The sequence below is a fragment of the Lepidochelys kempii genome, chromosome 3 (assembly GCF_965140285.1).
Source record: "Lepidochelys kempii isolate rLepKem1 chromosome 3, rLepKem1.hap1, whole genome shotgun sequence".
In the NCBI taxonomy this organism is placed as follows: Eukaryota; Metazoa; Chordata; order Testudines; family Cheloniidae; genus Lepidochelys; species Lepidochelys kempii.
The window spans coordinates 14,464,211-14,486,839 of record NC_136382.1 but is presented as its reverse complement, the minus strand read 5'-3'; the positions used below and the strand labels follow the sequence as shown (position 1 = coordinate 14,486,839).

General features: G+C 43.3%; 1 protein-coding gene across 2 annotated transcripts; it reads right to left on the bottom strand.

The window, feature by feature from the left end:
• Nucleotides 1-3,585: 3,585 nt before the first annotated feature.
• Nucleotides 3,586-21,657, bottom strand: LOC140908505 (cysteine-rich venom protein). 2 transcript variants are annotated; one of them, XM_073335749.2, is made up of 9 exons: nt 21,577-21,624; nt 19,182-19,388; nt 18,606-18,667; nt 17,215-17,331; nt 16,531-16,618; nt 13,231-13,376; nt 10,398-10,492; nt 8,324-8,409; nt 3,586-5,967 (listed from the first exon to the last, which is right to left on the bottom strand). In XM_073335749.2, the coding sequence occupies exons 3-9, from the start codon at nt 18,663-18,665 to the stop codon at nt 5,840-5,842; spliced, it is 720 nt and encodes a 239-aa protein (XP_073191850.1). In that variant the 5' UTR covers nt 18,666-18,667; nt 19,182-19,388; nt 21,577-21,624; the 3' UTR covers nt 3,586-5,839. The 2 variants fall into 2 exon arrangements, with proteins under 2 accessions (XP_073191850.1, XP_073191849.1); XM_073335748.2 differs by lacking the exon at nt 19,182-19,388 and having other exon boundaries at nt 21,577-21,657.
• Nucleotides 21,658-22,629: the final 972 nt, after the last annotated feature.

Genomic DNA, 22,629 nt, shown 5'->3' with positions numbered 1-22,629 from the left:
GCAGGTAGGCTGCAGCAGCGCCCCTGGTTAGCATGATGCTCACTGTGTGGAGCTAAATGTGCACTCCAGTCCTACCAGCAGTGCCAGAGGAATGAGTAAGCCCTTTCCTGGGAAAGTGGGGCTCTTAGTGGGGAAGGGGAAGAGAAGATGACACTAAACTGGGAGGAGTGGTAGATACGCTGGAGGGGAGGGATAGGATACAGAGGGACCTAGACAAATTGGAGGATTGGGCCAAAAGAAATCTGATGAGGTTCAACAAGGACAAGTGCAGAGTCCTGCACTTAGGACGGAAGAATCCCATGCACCGCTACAGACTAGGGACCGAATGGCTAGGCAGCAGTTCTGCAGAAAAAGACCTAGGGGTTACAGTGGACGAGAAGCTGGATATGAGTCAACGGTGTGCCCTTGTTGCCAAGAAGACCAATGGCATTTTGGGATGTATATGTAGGGGCATTGCCAGCAGATCGAGGGACGTGATCGTTCCCCTCTATTCGACAGTGGTGAGGCCTCATCTGGAGTACTATGTCCAGTTTTGGGCCCCACACTACAAGAAGGATGTGGAAAAATTGGAAAGAGTCCAGCAGCGGGCAACAAAAATGATTAGGGGACTGGAACACATGACTTATGAGGAGAGGCTGAACTGGGATTGTTTAGTCTGCGGAAGAGAAGAATGAGGGGGGATTTGATAGCTGCTTTCAACTACCTGAGAGGTGGTTCCAAAGAGGATGGATCTAGACTATTCTCAGTGGTAGAAGAGGACTGGACAAGGAGTAATGGTCTCAAGTTGCAGTGGGGGAGGTTTAGGTTGGATATTAGGAAAAACTTTTTCACTAGGAGGGTGGTGAAACACTGGAATGCGTTACCTAGGGAGGTGGTGGAATCTCCTTCCTTAGAAGTTTTTAAGGTCAGGCTTGACAAAGCCCTGGCTGGGATGACTTAGTTGGGGATTGGTCCTGCTTTGAGCAGGGGGTTGGACTAGATGACCTCCTGAGGTCCCTTCCAACCCTGATATTCTATGATTCTATGATTCTAAGTGGGGATGGACCCAAACCTGCGCTACAATATCACACAACCAGATCACAGGGCTGCTCCAAGCCCCCAGTCAACCGGAGCACACAGAGACAAGCTGCACACACACTCCTCTTTCAACCCCCGCCCTCCCCCCCACCCTGCACCAACCTCAGCCGCCCATCCCAGACATCAGGTCGGGACTGAGCCCAGCCTGCCCCCCCACTCCCCATGGTTTCTACAGGGGGCCCTCTGTCCTGGGAGAGTGGGGAGCATCCCCCCGGGCACCCGTCCCTGCTGCTGCTCCCACCAGAGGAGTTACCTGAGAGTAAGTACCTCAAGCTACAGCTTGGATGTGTGATTTTTTTTCTCTCCCACCCTGACCCTGGCTAGGCTGGCAGGAGCACTTCCCGTCCTTAAGCCCAGCTGGCTGGCTGCAGGTAAGATCATGTGGGATGTATCAAATGCGTCCCCATCAGCACATCACCCTGGGCAACTGCCCTTATCACCTGGTCAAAGGCCAGCCCTGGTAGCCGCCTCAGCCTGCCCTGGGCACTGCTCCCTTGTAGCTGGCAGCGGCTGGTGAGGGAGCACAGTGCGGAGCTGCAGGGGCAGCCATCCCAGGGCCGGCAGGGACGCTTGGGGGAGGCGCACGGGGGGGGCGGTATGTGGGTCCGGGGGAGAGACCCCGAACATTGGTGGAGCTGTGCCCCTGGGGCCCTGAATTTGCTGGAGCCCGGGCACAATAGACCCATAAAACTCACTGCCCCTGTGTATGAGAAGCCCAGTGTGAGGCCTAAGGCCCGAACTAAAGTAGTGGTCAAGCTTTGCTGATATAAAGTGAAGTTAGCAAAAGTCAGGCTGTAAGCAGAAGGCAGGCCCTGGTATAAAACATGCCGGCTTGCAAGCTCACAGAGCCTGGCAAGAACAGGGCTGGTATTGCAAAAACACACACAGTACGAGGCATAGGACACTCATGCAAACACATTCCAGAAGAGTGGTACCAGAACACCCTGATACCAAGTATGGTGCAGACACATTTCCCAAAGATAACAGGAACATGCTGACCTAAAGATAAGGTTAGGAGGACGGTGTGATGGATAGAGATGTTTTGCTTGAACCCACATGTACATAGTAGAGGGTGGTAACTACCCATGTAAGAGGGGCAATACATAACTTGTTTGTATTGGTGTATAAAATGGAGTCTCGGGAAGTGTCTTTGGCCAGGCTAGGAGGCAGTGGAAAGTCCCACCACTGACTGAGCTGGTCCATTGTGACAGGCATACATATGTTAGTGGTCCTGTAGAGACTAAGGGATACTAGGTCCTTGCTTCGTTAACAATAAACCTGGCTGGTTGCCTTCGCTACTAAATCGGGTCTGTGGTTTTATTGGGCGTGTAAGGATAAGGCCTCTGTCTGCGGCCATATTGTAAGGCCTAAGGCCTTCATCTGCAGCCAGATTAAAAGAGCAGCCAAGCAGCAGCCATTAGCTAGGAAGCAGGAAGTCATATCCTCACATTCCATCTAAATTACAGTAAAACAATATAATATCAGGCTGTTAAGAAGGACACCTCATCCTAATGGCACCCACTATCACCAGATAAAGAAATAGATCTTAAGATGTTTAAAGAAAACTTAGTTTGATAGCATGCTGTCTGTCAAGAAATCATGTATCAATAGTTGTGGTTGTGAAATCCTCGTTTCTTTATTGTTTTGTCATTATGGTCCCCACTTCCCTATTGTTTACCTGTATGGTCTCTGTCTGGTTCTTTAATTGTGTCTGTCTGCTGTATAATTAATTTTGCTAGGTGTAAGTTAATTAGAGTAGTGGGATATAATCAGTTAAAGAATTTTGTTACACTATGTTAGGATTGGTTAGATAGGTTTCAGTATAATGATTGGTTAAGGTATAGCAAAGCAGAACTCAAATTTCACTATATAAACTGGGGTTCAAAAGGAAGTTCTTTGGTAACCAGCTCCAGTACACAGCCCCAAAGATCAGAGCTACCAGACCGCAACACTCTGCCAATGACACCGTGCAGAAACTGGAGTCCCCCAGATGGACCTGATCCTGACTGGCCATCAAGAAAAGTTCATCTGTCTTATTGGGAGTGGAGAGCACTGAATGTGTAGAGTGTGCATTCTGTTTTTGGTGATTGTTAATAAATAGAGGTTATGTAGTATATTACTGTGTAAGGCTCTTTCACTGGTAAAAGACCCCGTAAACCTGCAAAAGATTAAGTCCTGAGTCCACAGGGAAAGGGTGTTTGCCCGGAGGCCACAGAGGAGTAGAGCCCAGAGCCCATGGAGGGGTAAAGTTAGGTGCTTTTTGCCCGGAGCCCTATGAACTGGGAAAGGGTGATGGTGCCTAAATTAAGAGGGTTACGCCTTGAGCCCTAGGAACTGGGTAAAGGTGGGTGCCCTTGAATGTGTGAATTACAAGAGAATTTTGTGCGGGTAACAGGCGGATTGATCAAGGTCTGCTGTGCCAACTATCTGTGCAGAGCCAGGACATCACGCAGAGAAAACACACGCACATGCAGCCAACATCTGACGACAACTGTATTTTAAGACAGGAGCCAACAAGCCAGCATAAGGTTTTAGAGAGGAAGTCACATTCCATATATGGTATCACTTGTGCAATGGGTAACCTAGGGAGTGCCAAACTGGACCAGACCAGGGGTCCATCTAATTCAGAATCCTGTCTCCGAGAGTGCCCAGTACCAGCTAATCCAGAGGAAGGTGTAAGAACCCTGCAATCCCCTTTTTCCCACATTAGCTCTCATTCTTGTCTCTCATAGTTGGAATTTAGCTTATCCCTGAAGCACAAGGTTTAATATCCCTTCTAAACTGTATTAATTGTAACTTTGGATGTTCTTCATATCCGTATGTAATACTTTTTTGGCAGGTGTAAAATGAATGAATGGTTTATTCACTACTCATGCTTTTGGCCCTGATTCAGCAAAACACTTAACCATGTGCTCAACTGCAAGCATTTGCTTACATAAGCTTGCACTTAAAGTTCAACTCTGCCTAAGTACTCTGGTGAATCAAGGCCTTTAAAGCTATAGAGGTGCCCTGCATGGCAGAGTGCCTAAAGGAGAAGTCGTGTTATGGAGAACTAAAGGGATGCTATGGGAACTGTGGGTTCATTGTTATCCACTCTCTGCTGAATGCCCAATGCAACAGCTCTTTCCCAAAGCTCAGAGACAATTGTTGTGTATTATCTATAACACTCCCTCTCTGTGATAGTGAGGTGGGAGGAAACCGGATTCCAGACTGAATGTAAGAAGGAGAGAGAAGGGCAAATTCATTCTTAGTGAAATTCCACCTCCTTACATGAATAGTCTTTATTCATTCGACTTGGCCCTTTGTGAGCCGCAGAACTTTTTGTCTATTTGTTGTTACTTGGACTAGAATTGCTTCTCTGATGTCTACATTCTTTGACTTTTTCTACCCGAGAAACTTCACCTCTTCAAAATATAACTGTGTGTTACAGATCTTCTGCAGTGTTTCCAGGAATATCAGTCAAACACTGATTGCAGCACCAAGGCTATACGGACAAAGAACTGTGATAAAGACTTGCACTCCAGGGAACCTGGTGAAACAGTATTTTACATGAGGCAAAAGTAATAAAAGCCAAAACAAATTGTGCAATATTGAACGAGTAATGTAATGAGTAATACAGAAATGACAATTTAAAAGTAACTCAGGTGACAGCTCTCTATTTGTTATTAGAAGAACATTTCCCTATCTCATAATCCTTCCTTCCTTGCGTGGTAATTACTTTCAAGAATAGACTTATTGATGCCATTGTTCCAACAGCCCTTTTTCACTGAGGGTCAGATTTTGGCAGTCTTATTCATGCTGGGTAGTATCCTATACTAGGAGTAGTCCAATTAATCTAAGTGAACCAAATTCTGATGTCCTCCTTGCAATGCAGTCCACAGGTTTATTTGCAGAGTAAGGTACTACTCCATGTGATCAAGTGTGGCAGAATCCAGCCCTCAGTACTTTTAGTGGGAACAGTTCTGCTACCCTTACTCCTATTGATTAAGACCTTACAACCCTTGTATTCCTGTTGCAACTAGCGGGAATGCTTGTGCAGTAAGGTGACTCTCCACATGAATGAAGATGGAGATGTATTCTCAGTGGTGGAAGAGGACAGGACAAGGAGTAATGGTCTCAAGTTGCAGTGGGGGAGGTTTAGGTTGGATATTAGGAAAAACTTTTTCACTAGGAGGGTGGTGAAACACTGGAATGCGTTGCCTAGGGAGGTGGTGGAATCTCCTTCCTTAGAAGTTTTGAAGGTCAGGCTTGACAAAGCCCTGGCTGGGATGATTTAAGTGGGGATGGGTCCTGCTTTTGAGCAGGGGGTTGGACTAGATGACCTCCTGAGGTCCCTTCCAACCCTGATATTCTATGATTCTATGTCTGGCCCATTGTATCAATGGGATTACTTACAGAATAAGGACTATACATGTATATCTTGGCAGGAACTGATCTTTAGATAGATAGTACTTTAAATAGTATTTTGTAGAGAGTGTAGTTGCTATTGATGGAGAAGAAATCTCAGTCATTGAATATGATATAAGTCTAGCATGTCAGATGCTGAATTTCAAGCAAAGAAGAAAAATCTACAACATTTTAAAACAAAGAATTAAAGTAGGATAAGAACCTAAATTGAATGGCAAGATCCTACACTCAGATGAGTAGCCCTATTGAAGTCACTAGGACTACACACATGAGGGCTGCAAGATGGTACCCTGATTTTCTAAAAGGTGCTCTCATTAAAAAGAAGAATTTCCATGAAGGGCGGAATCCGAGGCTGTTATTTTATTTCAGTGGTGCAATGGCAGGCGGCAAGACAGTATTTCTTGATCATGGAGTGTTCACATCCATAGTTCTTTGCTAAATCAGGACAGTTTGAGTATGTGTCCACATACGTACAAGGATTGGCTGAAAATGAAACACATCATGAGATTAGATATTAAAGGAAACAGTGTAGGCTGTTTTTCCTCTTGTTAAAGCATATTTTGACAAAATAAACATTTTTCACTGTATTTTTTTCAGCACAGTTTTACTTATTCCCCAGTAAGGTTCTAAAAGTCTAACTGGCCACAGAAATATTGTTTACTTAATTCAAGGCATTTTATTAGGTGGAGCAATGTTTTTTGCTTTAATACAGCTTATTACAATACCATTACAATAAGGAGAAGTCAGGTTTGGAGGCTGGTTTCATTTTAAAAAGACAGGATCTGTTCTCTGTCCTTTATTTCCCAGTAGCATTTTTGTCCCAGGAATGAGTTATCCAGATTTGCAAACCTAGTGTATTCTGTGGACTGTATCAATATATCGGCCCAGTCATCCAGGAGGAAGATGTCATAAGGAACTGTCCTACTTCCCTTGCACGTTTGTCCCGGGGCTTGGCACAATCTCACTTTGAGCTCAGGGTGAAATCCATCCCTGTGTTGACGGTCAGTGCAAGGCCAGTGCCACATTACAGTCCAACTTAGCCCATGAAAATAGCAACTCGTGGGTCCTTAATGGGGCATCGGGTTTGTGATGACCCTCTGCACATGGGTAAGTTCCATCTTTCGGGAATTCAGTGACTCAGTGTGATGGTGCTAGTCACCCCAAAATGAGTAGAGGAGCTGAATGGAGGGCAGAGCAATGGCCCCATTCTCCTCTGTGCACATTCAGTGGGGTGTGCTGTCTGCATCATTTCACAGGGTGACAGCAGCCATACTGTCCCTTTACTCCCAGGACTATTGTGCCTGCCTCCAGGAGTTCCACCATCTGTCCGTATGTGTGTCTTGGAAGTTACAACTGCAAAATCCACTGCAGGTTTTTCTATACACTCAGCAGTACAAATCCAAGTGGCTTTGGTTGTTAGCAAAAGGCCCTGACAGTCTACCATATGAGAGAGGGGGATGAGAGCCGCCTCTCTCTGCCTGGGGAGGCATATGAGGAGACATTACAGACTAGAGACTCGGTCATTCAGCCAGCTTGTTCTCGCACACCATGAGGCAGCTTTGCTGTCGTTAGAGAGGCACCACGGCAAGCTTAGAAGGAACTTGTTGCTCACGGGCAAAGGGTCTGGTATATAAAACACCCAGGGCTAGAATGTGCAATGCTCACTCGGGTGGAGGAGTACTTACTCAGTCCCACTGAAGCCAACGGAGCTACTTGCATAAGTAAGAGCTCACCAGGGTGAGTAAAAGTTCCACACTGGGGCTCAAAGGTTATTACCCAGAATGAGAAGTAGGAAATTGCCATTACTCCACTTGGACTGGACAACTAATTTGGTCTAAAACCCTGGTGGGAACTTGCTCTTGCCATTGTAGGTGTTAAATGTTTTAAATGTTTTCAAAAGCTCCTTTTTCTTTCTTTCTTTTTTTTTTGGGGGGGGGAGGTGGGGAAGAGGCAGAGTTAATGGTGATCTCCTGGCTCATATTAAGCAGAAGCGTACTCCACAAGTTATCTCACTGATTTCAGTTGGAATATTCATTATCTATTTATGTAGTGCCTAGCACAACGGAGTCCTGGTCCACGACAGTGGCTCCTAAGTGCTATCGCAATACAAATAATAAATCAGGCTAATGGTATGAAGTCCTATTCAGTACAAAATCACAGAAATGCAGGGCCGGAATGGACCTTGAGAGGTCATCTGCTCCAATGCTGAGGCAGAAATAAATATTCCTAGGCCATCCCTGACAAGTTAATCTAGCCTAGTCTTAAAAACAAACAAACTTCCAATGATGGGAATTCCAACCTGTTCCTGTGCTTAACTATCCTTATAGTTAGAAAGATTTTCCTGATATCTAAATCTCCCTTACTGTAAACTAAGCCAATTAGTTCTTGTCCTACCCTGGAGGGATGTGCAAAACAATTGATCGCCATCTCCTTTATAACAAAATTGCACATCTTTGCAGACTATGTCCCCCTCAGTCTTCTCTCTTGAGGGGGACATGATGACACGATGACATTCCCCAGACATACCAGTCCCCCATCAGAAGCCCTTACACGAGCCCCGACACATGCTCATTTTCAAACATGGCATGCTTAGCAATGAGCTGTTTCAGAGTAGCAGCCGTTTTAGTCTGTATTCGCAAAAAGAAAAGGTTAGTCTCTAAGGTGCCACAAGTACTCCTTTTCTTTTAGCAATGAGCGTGTGTAAGGGCATTACAGTCTGGCTCTGGAGCCATGGTTTTTGAATTGATAATTTCCCAAAGCCTTCCCGCCAAGGGAATTAAACATTGTTTTGCAGTGGCAAAGTTGTCACTTATTAATACTTCAAATTGCTAAAACTTACTGCATAGTCCATTGTTACAAGCATTGGGGCAATCTCCACACGCGGCTCCTGATTTGTAAGGTGTTTTTAAGGAATTGATATTCCCCCTGAAAAGGTAAAATTAAACAGCATAAAATGTAAAGCCAGTCTACAACACACATCTTCATTTACATTGCAGGAATGGGTGTGATTAGCAGGTTGTGCAGACATCCCCTCACAAGCTCTAATCCTGCTACCAGGCTGCAAATCAGTGAAGACGTCTTGGGGTAGGCTTGGGCACAGGCTGCTCAAGTGAGCCTGTGCCTAGAGGGGTCAGGCAGGCTTATCCAGCCTGGGCTGATGCCTGTTTTGATGCACGCTTACTATTACTTTTGCAAGCGAGCTAGAATAAAACTAGCACAGGTGCCATTGCAGGGTAGACACACCCTTAGTCTGGTGTGTATCAAATCACAATTTCAAATGTCAAAGTGTAACTCTTAATATGAATCAAAGATGTGTAGCCAAACCCCTGCATTTCTTTGAAACTCTCACCCCTTGGCTTTATCGTTAACGATTGATTGCTTACAATACTTGCAAGTGTTCATGTGCCATCCTGATCAGAGGGCTCGCAGCGACCAGCGCAGCTTACTTCAGAGGCAGGTACAATAAATGCTGCGGGCAGTGGCGGATTTAGAGTTAGTGGGGCCCTGGGCGCACTTCATTTTGGGGTGGGGGGGCTCCCCTCAGGACCCAGCCAAGAAAAATAACATTCTCTCTTAGCTCCCCCCCCACACTTTTTATTCTTTTTTTCATCCTCCTCCTATAGTATAAGTAATGGGAAGTAAATGAAAATAAAGTGAGGTACCTTGACTGGGGCAGAGGGTTGGGGTACAGGAGGGGGTGCAGGGGTACAGCTCTGGGAGGAAGTTTGGGTGCTGGATGTGGGCTCTGGGCTGGGGCAGGGGGTTGGAGTGTGAGAAGGGGTAAGGAGTGCACAGTGCAGGCTCTGGGCTGGGGCTTGGGATGCAGGAGGGGGTGTGGGGTGCAGACTCTGGGAGAGAGTTTGGGTGTGGGAGGTGAGGGGTTGGGCTCTGGGGTGGGACAGGGGATTGGGGTGTGGGAGGGGAGGAGGAGTGTGGGGTCTGGGAGGAAGTTTGGGTGAAGGCTCTGGGATGGGGCAGGGTGTTGGGGTGTGGGAGGGGGCAGGGGGGCAGTGCTTCTCTTGGGTGGCATGGTTCCCAAAGTGACCGGCACCCCCCCACCCCCCGGCAGCAGCTCCTAGCGATTCCCGGCCAATGGGAGCTGCGGAGTCAGAGCTCAGGGTGGGGGCAGCGCGTGGAGACACCTCCCCCCCTCCCCCTCCAGGGGCTGCAGGGACATGCTGGCTGCTTCCAGGAGTGAAGCAGTGTGGAGGGAGGGAGGCAGAGCAGGCAGGGAGCCACCTTAGCCATACTGCGTTGCTGCTGGCATGTCTCTGCACACCCCTGGGGTGGGTGGGGGACAGCGGGTCTCCGTGCGCTGCCTGGGGTGGGTGCTGTGCGCGGAGCCACCTCCCCCCCGTCAGGGGCGTGCAGAGACGTTCCAGCAGCTGGCCGTTTCCGGGAGCGGCGTGGGGCCACGGGCCATGGCATGCTGGCAGCCTGCCTGCCTGAGCCCTGCTGCACCACCAGGCGGGACTCGGGGGCAGATTGTAAGATATTTGTCCTGCATTTGGGGGACCCCCTGCCACCGCACAGTTTGTTTCATGGTAAATCTGCTCCTGTGCAGGAGGCAGTTATTGGATAACATGCCCCAGGAAAAGCTTCTTGCAGTTATTGGATAAAAAGAAGATGCTCGTATTTCTCACTTACTAAGCAGTTAGAAAAGAATGCTTAGATTTTTAAGCAGAGCAGACCTCACTGAGAAATTATTAAGGGTTTTATGAGTTGTTTTATTTTAGAATGTAATTTGCACATATGCTTCTGCACACCATTATGACTGAATTGCCCCTCCGACCATAAACCCACTAAAAATTATGATGCAATCTGCAATGTAGCTTCAAGTTTCCTGGGTCATTTTAATTAATTAAAAAACGAAGGAATTCCAATAATCAATTAAATCTATAGCTAATACATACGCAGGGCAGTAATGGCAAACATAAAAGTATTTGTATTCGCTCTCAGGACAAAAGGCAACTGCACATCCAATCTGGTAAGACTTGTACCAAACTACCTGGAGACAGAAGAGTAACTACGTGAGTGAATGTGAAAGACTATATTTTTAATATCAAATATACATTTTAAAAGGTTTTGAATGAAGCTGGATTTGGGCACATTATCTTATTACACAGTGTGGCAGACTATAAGTCACATCTTGTAGGAGAGAAACCAGAAACAAGCAAGTAGTTTTCGTATGGTCTTATTCACCCTTTAAAGGATGTAATGGGAATGAAACGCAAGCAACATGGTAGATTCTCAGTCACCTGGAATATTTAAATCAAGACATATACATACAAACAACACATACTCTGGTTCAGCCACAGACTGTTGGGCAAGATTCAGGATTCACTAGATAAAAATATCCTGTCAATGTTACCCACAGCTGGTGAGACTAGATGGTCATAATGGCCCCTTCAGGGCAGGCAGTCTAAGACAATCCGATTCTACAGGGTTTGTAAACCTATCTAGAGATGGGTTTCAGAGTAGCAGCCATGTTAGTCTGTATTCACAAAAAGAAAAGGAGTACTTGTGGCACCTTAGAGACTAACAAATTTATTTGAGCATAAGCTTTCGTGAGCTACAGCTCACTTCATCGGGTGCATTCAGTGGAAAATACAGTGGGGAGATTTATATACATAGAGAACATGAAACAATGGGTGCTACCATACACACTGTAAGGAGAGTGATCACTTAAGATGAGCTATTACAAGCAGGAGAGTGGGGGGGAGAAAAGGGGGGAAAGAACCCATGGACCCATGGAACAGAAGCCCTTGGACCCATGGACCCATGGAACAGAAGCCCTTGAGGAATTCCACCATGATTTCAACAATTTCCATCCCACCATCAACCTCAGCCTGGACCAGTCCACACAAGAGATCCACTTCCTGGACACTATGGTGCTAATAAGCGATGGTCACATAAACACCATCCTATACTGGAAACCTACTGACCGCTATTCCTACCTACATGCCTCCAGCTTTCACCCAGACCACACCACACAATCCATTGTCTACAGCCAAGCTCTACGATACAGCCGCATTTTCTCCAACCCCTGAGACAGAGACAAACACCAGCAAGATCTCTATCAAATGTTCTTACAACTACAGTACCCACCTGCTGAAGTGAAGAAACAGATTGACAGAGCCAGAAGAGTACCCAGAAGTCACCTACTACAGGACAGGCCCAACAAAGAAAATAACAGAACGTCTCTAGCCATCACCTTCAGCCCCCAACTAAAACCTCTCCAACGGATCATCAAGGATCTACAACCTATCCTGAAGGACGACCCATCACTCTCACAGATCTTGGGAGACAGGCCAGTCCTTGCTTACAGACAGCCCCCCAACCTGAAGCAAATACCAGCAACCACACACCACACAACAGAACCACTAACCCAGGAACCTATCCTTGCAACAAAGCCCATTGCCAACTGTGTCCACATAACTATTCGGGGGACACCATCATATGGCCTAATCACATCAGCCACACTATCAGAGGCTCGTTCACCTGAACATCTACCAATGTGATATATGCCAACATGTGCCAGCAATGCCCCTCTGCCATGTACATTGGTCAAACTGGACAGTCTCTACGTAAAAGAATAAATGGACACAAATCAGCCATCAAGAATTATAACATTCAAAACCAGTCGGAGAACACTTCAATCTCTCTGGTCACTCGATTTCTGGACTAAAAGTGGCAATTCTTCAACAAAAAGACTTAAAAAACAGACTCCAACGAGAGACTGCTGAATTGGAATTAATTTGCAAATTGGATACAATTAACTTAGGCTTGAATAGAGACTGGGAGTGGTTGAGTCATTACACAAAGTAAAACTATTTCCCCTTGTTTATTCGCCCCCTCCCACTGTTCTTCAGACGTTCTTGTTAACTGCTGGAAATGGCCCACCTTGATTATCACTACAAAAGGTTTCCGCCCCCCCGCTCTCCTGCTGGTAATAGCTCACCTTAAGTGATCACTCTCGTTACAGTGTGTATGGTAACACCCATTGTTTCATGTTCTCTATGTATATACATCTTCCCACTGTATTTTCCACTGAATGCACCCGATGAAGTGAGCTATAGCTCATGAAAGCTTATGCTCAAATAAATTTGTTAGTCTCTAAGGTGCCACAAGTACTCCTTTTCTTTTTATCTAGAGATGTTTATCTCTCTAGGTTTGCCCCCATTCCAGTAATAACTTAGGGCCTCCAAAATATTCAAAAAATACAAATAAATTCTCTCACACATTCTTCCTTCCTAATCTGTAGGAGAATTAGCTTGATTAGTTTATAATTTCTGAATGTGTATGTGTCTGAAGAAGTTATTGAAGGAACGCTAAGGGAAGATAATAACTTATAACCTAATTTGCCATCAGTACAGCAAGAACAACATTACACCCACAAGAAAAAAATCTAGTAGGTTATCGAGTCTATCCCTCTGCCAATGTGGTATTGTTCCCTACAACTTAAGGAGCTTGCTCTAGCCTAGTTTTAAAATATCCAAACCATAGGGTTTCCACCATATCCCTTAATAGACCTCACTGTGAGGAAGTTGGTCATAATATTTAGTCTACAATTTCCATATTCTTATTTTTTTTTTAATTTTTCTCTGTTGGAATAATTCTTATCCTTCATGGTGTTTATTTTCTTTAAATATATTGAAGCTGTTATTTCTCCTACCCATGATAATCATTTAGTCAAACATGTATCAGTTAAAACATGAATGTAACAAGTGATGCTATGGTCCCTACCTGAGTATAATGGCCAATCACTGCACCTGGTTTGGTTGGTCCAATGCCGTACATGAAATTGTCCACCTCATTGTACCAGGCTTGAATTGCATCTGACCAGGAATTGGGTGCAGTTGACATGTAGAGATTTTCGCCACAGCCCACTGCTGAAAATGGAAAGGAAACCGTTCACAAAAGCTGATGAAAGAGGCTTAAGAAGATACAAGTGTTTCATCATGTGGATAGAACCAGTAGAAGATTCAGAAATTTCTAGGAAAGTCTGGTGGGAAGAATTTGTTTCATTTCCTGAACATCCACACACTACAGTGTTGCCCTTTGTCACTCTCCAGGTCATGAGTGAATGGTGTTGGGTAAATCCCAATGGTTCAAAGGTTAACTTTGATTCTCATAAGCATTCAAAGATTCAGATCCCGAATAGTCTCATACTGGACCAGCCTTCTGGTTTCCTCCATAAACTATGTCTATATTTCAAGGAGCTAGTGTTAAGGATCTACAAGCTGAATGGAAACTTTTTAAAGACACCACAATAGAGGCTCAACTTAAATGTATACCCCAAATTAAAAACCATAGTAAGCGAACCAAAAAAGTGACACAATGGCTAAACAACCCAGTAAAAGAAGCAGTGAGAGACAAAAAGGCATCCTTTAAAAAGTGGAAGTTAAATCCTTGTGAGGAAAATAGAAAGGCGCATAAACTCTGGCAAATGAAGTGTAAAAATATAATTAGGAAGGCCAAAAAAGAATTTGAAGAACAACTAGTCAAAGTCTCAAAAATTTATAGCAAAATTTTTTCCATGCTAAACAACTGGTGGAGCCACTGGACAATCGAGATGCTAAAGGAGCACTCAAGGACGATAAGGCTACTGTGGAGAAACTAAATGAATTCTTTGCATCAGGCTTCATGGCTGAGGATGTGAGGGAGATTCCCAAACTGTTCCAAATTGAGGTATCATTGGAGGAGATTTTGGAACAAATTGATAAACTAAACAGTAATAAGTCACCAGGACCAGATCCTATTCACCAAAAGTTATGAAGAAACTCAAATGTGAGATTGCAGAACTACTAACTGTCATCTATAACCTATCATTTAAATCAGCTTCTGTACTGAATGACTGGAGCATAGCTAATTGTGATGCTAATTTTTAAAAAGGGCTCCAGAGGTGATCCTGGGAATTACAGGGCAGTAAGCCTGACTTCAGTACCAGGCATACTGGTTGAAACTATAGTAAAGAACAAAATTGTCAGACACATAGATGAACATAATTTGTTGGGGAAGAGTCAACATGGTTTTTATAAAGGGAAATCATGCCTCACCAATCTACTAGAATTCTTTGAGGGGGTCAACAAGCATGTGGACAAGGGGGATCCAGTGGATACAGTGTTCTTAGATTTTCAGAAAGACTTTGACAAGGTCCCTCACCAAAGGCTCTTAAGCAAAGTAAGCTGTCATGGGATAAGAGGGAAGGTGTTCTCATGAATTGGTAACTGGTTAAAAGATAGGCAACAAAGGGTATGAATAAATTATCAGATTTCAAAATGGAGAGAGGTAAATAGTTGTGTCCCCCAGGGGTCTGCACTGAGACCAATCCTATTCAATAAATTTATAAATGATCTGGAAAAAGGGGTAAACAGTGAGGTGCCAAAATTTGCAGATGATACAAAACTACTCAAGATAATTAAGTCCCAGGCAGACTGCGAAGAGCTAGAAAAGGACCTCACAAAACTGGGTGACGGGGCAACAAAATGGCAGATGAAATTCACTGTTGATAAATGCAAAGTAATGCACAATGGAAAACAAAATTCCAACAATACAGATAAAGTGATGGGGTCCAAATGAGCTGTTTCCACTTAAGAAAGAGATCTTGGAGTCGTGGATAGTTCTCTAAAAACATCCACTCAATGTGAAGCGGCAATCAAAAAAGCTAACAGAATGTTGGGAACCATTAAGAAAGGGATAGAGAATAAGACAGAAAATATCATATTGCCTCTATATAAATCCATGGTATGCCCACATCTTGAATACTGCGTACAGATGTGGTCGCCCCATCTCAAAAAAGATATATTGGAATTGGAAAAGATTCAGAAAAGGGCAACAAAAATGATTAGGGGTATGGAACAGCTTCTGTATGAGAGGAGAGATAAATAAGACAGGGGCTATTCAGCTTGTGAAAGAGATGGAGGGGGTTATGATTGAGGTCTATAAAATCATGACTGGTGTGCAGAAAATAAATAAGGAAGTGTTATTTACTCCTCCTCCTCATCACACAAGAACTATGGGTCACCAAAAGAAATTAATAGGCAGCAGGATTAAAACAAACAAAAGGAAGTATTTCTTCATACAATCCACAGACAACCTGTGGAATTCTTTGCCAGAGGATGTTGTAAAGGCCGAGACTACAACAGGGTTCAAAAAAGAACTAGATAAATTCATGGAGGATAGGTCCATCAATGGCTATTACCCAGCATGGGCAGGGATGGTGTCCCTAGCCTCTGTTTGCCAGAAGCTGGGAGTGGGCAGCAGGGAATGGATCACTGGATGATTACCTGTTCTGTTCATTCCCCCTGGGGCACCTGGCATTGGCCACTGTCGCAAGACAGGGTACTGTGCTGTTGGACTTTTGGTCTGAACCAATATGGCTATGCTTATGTTCTTAATCCACCCTGGTGTTTGTTATGAAAATATTGAGAAAATAGGTTTTCTTGCAATGATTCTTAAATTAGGAGTAACTCCATGGAAGTCAGTGGCATTACACCAGTGTAAAACTGGTGCAACATAGATCAGAATCAAAGCTTAAATTTGGATCTGGATTCAAACTTTCTCATGTGTCAGGAGTGTTCATGTCCATTGTTTTGTTTTGGGTCGAGTCTTGAATAATCTCAAAGTAACAACTGCATTGTTCATCACTCTGTGACCTCTATTAAAAGTGTTTTACCTTCATACAAAATACTCTTCAAATTGTTAGAGCTGTTTAGGGATAAGGAGTCAGAGGAGGGGGATTGGAAGGAAATAAATCTCAACAAAAACATTTGAAAATTTTTCCCTTTTTTCCCCAAAGTTAAAAATTGTGAAATTTTTTGGAAATTTTTCATTATTTCTTTAATGTTGAAATTTCGTCTATATTAAAAAAATATTGCTTAACTCTAAATATCACACAGCAGAATAGATGAATCCATACACTCCGCTGTTATAAATGTTATTCATTCAGCAAAACATTAATACCACTTAAATATGAATGGGGTTATATTATCTGAAAATTGCTTGAATTATGCATTATTCATTTCAAACTGACACTTTACTTACTAGTTGTCCTTCTGTTTTCAGGACTGTGGGATAAAGTACATTCATTTGCCCAACTTTTGGCATTCTCTGCAGCTGCAGGACTCCATTCCTTAATGAAACGAGAAACATTACGTGTTCAGATGTGCACCTCTTAGTAATGCAGAATGTAGAAGAGAACATACACTTGGATATTGCATTTTCAAAGTGTTTAAAATCTTGACAACTCCTTCTCTTTCATTTGGGCAGTAAAAGGAGAAGGGGCTCTGTAGCTACACACCTTAGGTGGCTAGATATCATGGTGACTAGCTAGAGAGAACATACCACAAGGCACGTGGGAGACCAGAGCTAATGGGTTTTCCATTCACTTGAAAAGGAGATGTTGTTCATGAGCAGCAAGATTTGTCACCCGCAAGGTGCTCCCTTCCCTTGATAACTCATGTTCTCTAACATCTTATTGGGGAAAAGATTCAAATGGCATGTTTTCTGCCGGCTGAAATGCTCTGCCCTTGCATATTCTCTAGTAACTTCATGCATCCGATGAAGTGAGCTGTAGCTCACGAAAGCTTATGCTCAAAGAAATTTGTTAGTCTCTAAGGTGCCACAAGTCCTCCTTTTCTTTTTGCAGATACAGACTAACACGGCTGCTACTCTGAAACCTAGTAACATTAGTATACATTACAGATTAGTTTGCAAAATGCATCTTACCATCCTCAGCATGTTGCGAGCAGTTGGCATCACCCCTCTCCTTAGGGCATTGTGCTTGTCAACAATCTCCTTTTGTTGATCTGCTTTGTCAGTTGACAGAGAAGCAAAACCTGATGTCTAAATAAAAAAAAAAGTACAATGGTTTTTTGGTATATAGGTTGTGTGAGTGAAAAAATATTTTATAAGTGAAGCTAGGAATCAATTCCAAGTAATGTGTCTTTATAAACATCATCAGTTCATGAAATATTTTAAGAATAATTTAATCAGAATGAATCAATAATTAATTAATAAATTATGGGTCAGATTCTGATATCTGTATTCTGTGTTACCTAGCACCCTACTTCATATGTGCTCCTGGTGAGCACAATTTAGAACTGAGAAACTAATATTAGTATCTAATCTTAGGATTTTTTTAGATTGACAGATTCTTCTAAATACTGTATATTTGGCCATATTTAGTGCTGGTAAAGACAGGAACAACTACATAGAATTATTTATTTATTTACATTGTGGTTGCTCCTAGGAACCCTTGTCATTGATGAGGATCCCATTGTGCTAAGAACTGTATGGACATATAGCAAAGAGATTCTTATATGGAGCTATGTGACTATTAAGCATCTGTTTGGAAATTTTTGCCGAAGCTTTTGACATTTTGAAATTCTTCTTTCACATCTGTGAAAATACCATGAACAATTTGAGTTCTTTAGTGTATCCAATGAAGTGAGCTGTAGCTCACGAAAGCTTATGCTCAAATAAATTTGTTAGTCTGTAAGGTGCCACAAGTCCTCCTTTTCTTTTAGTGTACTATAGTATTTCTTCATGATCGTGAATGTCATACCTAAGGTTACAAAACAGTTTTCATTATAACCCTCAGTTTTCCCAATTATGAACATCTAAGCTCAGTCAGTATTACTGCACGTATGTGTCATTTCACTTTTCATTCAGCCTCACTCAGCCAAAGGTCTTAGGTCCTAATCCTAGGATTGTTTCTTAATGTGCCTGACCTGAGTAATCCTATTGCCATTGGGAGGACTACTTATATGAGTAAAGTTAATCATGAAAGTATTTGGAGGATCTGGCCTTTAGTTTGCCTTGAACACTTGAGCCATTTTAAGGACTTAAATCACGTTAAATGCTTGTGTTGCTTTAGGGACTTAACAGGGTTTAAAATTTCACCCCCACCCCCAAAAATAGTCAAAATCAACGTGAAGTGCTTTGAAATGACTGAAGTGGAATGTTTCGAATGACTTGAACCAAATGTGTTTTTCTCTTTCAGTTTGCAAAAATAGTTGAAATTTTTACTTTTCGTCCTGTTTCAGGACAAGAAATTTCAGAAATCGCAGAATATTCATGGGGTTGGAAAAACGTTTCCCACCCAGCTCTCGTCCTACCTGTCCGCTGGATGGCTGCAGCACAGCAGCCAGGCCCAGGAATGCAGCCAGCAGAATCATCTCTGAAAAGGGAAGAACAACCTGCTTAGTTCTCTTTCCTGTCTATAGCTTCTGTTTATTTAAATAATACATTCCAGCAGAAGTGTGCTCCCATGTGCTGTACATATCTAGGGTTTTTCTCAATCAGAAAGGTACTGGTTTTGTCACCAGGTCTTTATACTAGAGAGAAAAATCCTCCTTTCTTTCTCTCTCTGTTACTTCTATCAGCACTGTGAGCCAACCAGCTTTCCATGTTTTCCTCACAGTACATGCTCCTCTACTAGTGGGTTTTCTTTTAGACTGTGGTCAAACACAATGGCCTAAGTTAAGTGTAGTAGAGGGAGGTACTAATTTCTCTGCATGGAGGAAGGGGAGATATTACTACTGCTGCCACCCTGTCTTGGGGCCTTCATTATGTGGCGACAGGTTTAGTTTCTAGCCAGAGCTCCATAGGAACCTTCCCTGTGGAGACTGCTGAGGGGATGCACTGAATTAGCATGCGCACTACCCACCTTTGCAATACTCCTAGCTACTTACTGGATTGCACTTGCCCATACTGTCCATCCCATTGTGGAGGGGATGCTGAAGATGTGGTATCATAGAGGTCTCCCCAACAGACTTTCTATTCCACGCACCTGAGGTTACAGCAGCACAAGCCAGTGCAAACCCAGTTTGAATTCAGCCCCTTAGGTTTAGTTCACACCAGTGCCCCTAGTTTATAATTAAAAGCAGGGAGGTAACCATCTGCATGGAAGAAAGGTAAGATTTAGGGCTAGATGGTGACATTAGATACAACCCTGAGCAAGGGGTGGTGCATGTGCTCCCAGAAGTATCCTTAGGAGACATCCTTCTCTGCCTCAATTCCTCCCTTGCTGTCTCCTTGCTCCTCAGAATAGTAATTTGCTGCTGGTCTATAGCACCAGTGTCAACTTCTACTCCCAGCTCTCGCTGCTTTCCTCATGACTCTGGCCAGTGGGTAAGGGCAGGAGCTAAGTCTCTGTCCATTCCCCTTCCACCTGCTCTGGGGAAGGAGTAAGTGGGTAAGTAACTCCCTCTACACCTACCCAACCTTTGAGTAGCTCACATGAGAATGCTGAGGAAGGGTTCCTTCTCCTCAGTGTGAATGCATAGTGTTAGTCATAATCTAGCTGAATAACTGAGAGGAATAAGCACTCAGATGTCTGCTGAATTCATGTTCAATGAGTAGGTGGTTAATGATCAGCCCTAGAATAGTGATGAGCTGGTGAGATGCAGGCCTGCCTTAGTGGTCCACCCGATAGCCCTATCCAGTGCAGAATGCAGCTGCCCATTTCTTGCACTGGACAGAACTCTTAGCATGTGAGAGGTGTGCTTGAATCCTTACACTGCATTTCTGTTTCATTCTGGGTGCAATTTAAAAAGCGCTCGGGAGTATTTTCAAATCCCTGTAAGGCCCAGGACCCATTTATCTCTGGTGATCTTTGTTCCCTATCATTGTCATTAGGATCAGCTTGGAGGCTTGGCTCAAAGTACCTGTGGTTTAACTGGCTTGGGCTAGTGGCTGGGCTGCAATTCACTTCCATTGGCCCATTGCCCAAGCCCCAGCCTTAGTACATTTAACGGCATGATGCCAGGTAGATTTGTTATTAGCTTAATTTTGTGCTTGGTTTAGCAGGAGGTTGTTGGTTTTAGTTTAATGTATTCTTGGTTAAAATAACCATGGGGTTAGCTGACATTTCCATGTGCCGCAGAAGAGGGTCTGTAAAGCTACTTGCAAAGAGAGCATGTTGACTGAGAGCGTGGGGGAAAAGCAGGTTGCATTTTTCTCCCTGTATAGCCAGCTCCACTGCTCATCATATTGCTTGTATGACACAGTAAGCAATGGGTCCTATCCTCAGGTGGTGCAAATGGGTGTATCTCTATCAGCTTCAGTGAAGCTACACCCATTTGTATCAGCTAGGGAACTGGTCCATTTTGTCTTACACAGTCTTAATGTCTGCCTGCACTCCTCTTGGTTTAGGTATCTAGTGAGAGGTATTGGCAATCGAGTAGTATAATGGCCTTGTGACATTGTCCTGTAGCAGCTCACGCACACAGAGGATAAGGGCCCTCCTACTGCTACCATTAAAAGAGTTTCTACTTTAGCTGAACTGGTCTAGTCCTGTGCTTTTTGCAACGAAGGTTCTAATCTCAGCTCCCCAGATACTGATATGTACATGCAAAATATCTCATAATTGTATCTGTCTGTGGCATCTGCATTCATTATGCATTGACAGTTCCTCAGCGGGCAATGCAACTATGTTCATTTTCACTAGCTAAGGATCTGCTCCTAATCTCTAAAATATATTAACACTAAACAGATTAATGCTGATCTTTAGGGGTAATAAACATGCATTTTCTTTCCTGCTAATACATGTTTATGGTGCTGTGTTTGTTTGACTCTAAAGTATCGTTATCATGCATTTGTTATCTTATAACTTTACCTTACTATTTCCAAATGTAATATTATGCATGACTGCCCCAGTATTTGAGATTAAAGAAATATTCTTAATAACATTAATTTTTCCTGCGTTTCATTATGAACTAGACAATGGGAGGATTTTTTGGTAAATTTGTGGCCGTGAACAAGTTTTTCAAGCAAAAATGCATCTGTTTTCAAATGAAACCGGACCAGTTTTATTATTTAATACCCCTGCTTAGCTGCTGCTTTGTTGCCTAGTCACATAGTGTAAAGGGTACTTCTCATTTTTTCTTGATTCTTTCCATATTTTCTCTTCTTATTTTTGCTAAACCTTTGACTATTTTTTAGTCTTCCCCATTTCATTGAAAAAAATCAAGGCATTATATTGCTCTGAGTGCCTGAATGTTTCCAACAGCCTTCTTTGTAGCAAATTATGTTTTAAAACCTGAGAATAAATTCCCTATATGTTAAATAAAGGAATGTAAATCTTACCTTTCCTTTCTGGGAAGACAGGAAATGTCTTCTGCACCTTTCAAGAGTTGGTGGAAGTGAATGGATTTCTTCACTGGAGCATGATATATAGCTCACCTGTTTCTTGCTGTCGTAAGGTGAGTCAACATCACAGAGGGCATTATAAAAAACTAATTGAACTGGATAGAACACTGGGTTTCTCATACATTCTTGCAAAAAGACGTTGTTTGTATTTGATTTTTACTTCCTCCTATTGCGTACTTAAAGTGCCTGAAAATCTTTGCTTTACAGTTGTACATTGTGAAATTTACTTACAAATTAGAGTGAACGGTATAAACTCATGCCACAAAGGCTCTTAACTAGATGTGTCAACTCTCTGTAATCTCTAAGGTTAGTGGATCTGATATTCATCTACACCTGTACCAATTAATTTAGCTAGTCAATGGAGTAACTGGGCATAACTGAGCTGGTTTAACTGAAGGAGAGAGCATGGGCCATTGTCTTGGTATTGGAAAGATAATGGGGCAGAATCCTCTTTACACCAGGACCTCTCCTCATCAGTGTGGAAGTATAAAATTCAGACTGGAGTAAAAGGGCCTTAGTGTAAATGAGAATCTGTCCCACTATAGAGCAGGGTGGGTAACGGTTTTCCCATCCTGTGAATATTTATGAGTTTTGAAGAATGTTCCATTCCTCACTGGGATAAAACTGAGACGGTTCAAAAATTTTCATGAAAAACCAGAGGGCGAGAGGGAAAGTGACTCATCCTTGAATAGCCAAAAGCTCACTTGGTCAGAACAAGTAACAGGGATGTGGGAGATCTGGGTTCAAGTCCCTGGCCTGAAGCAGGCATAGCGTTGACTTGAACTTGCATCTTCTATATCCCAGATGATTATCCTAACCAAGTGGGCTATTTTGTAGTGGGTTGCTCTCAAAATTGCCAGTAGGAGCTGTTCCACTTTGTATAAATAATAATATTCAGGGGATCAAAGAGAGACTAATGCCATAGGCTGGTGGTTTGGACATTAGAGTCCCTGGTTTGAATCAGGCAAAGCAGGGACTTGAATTTGGGTC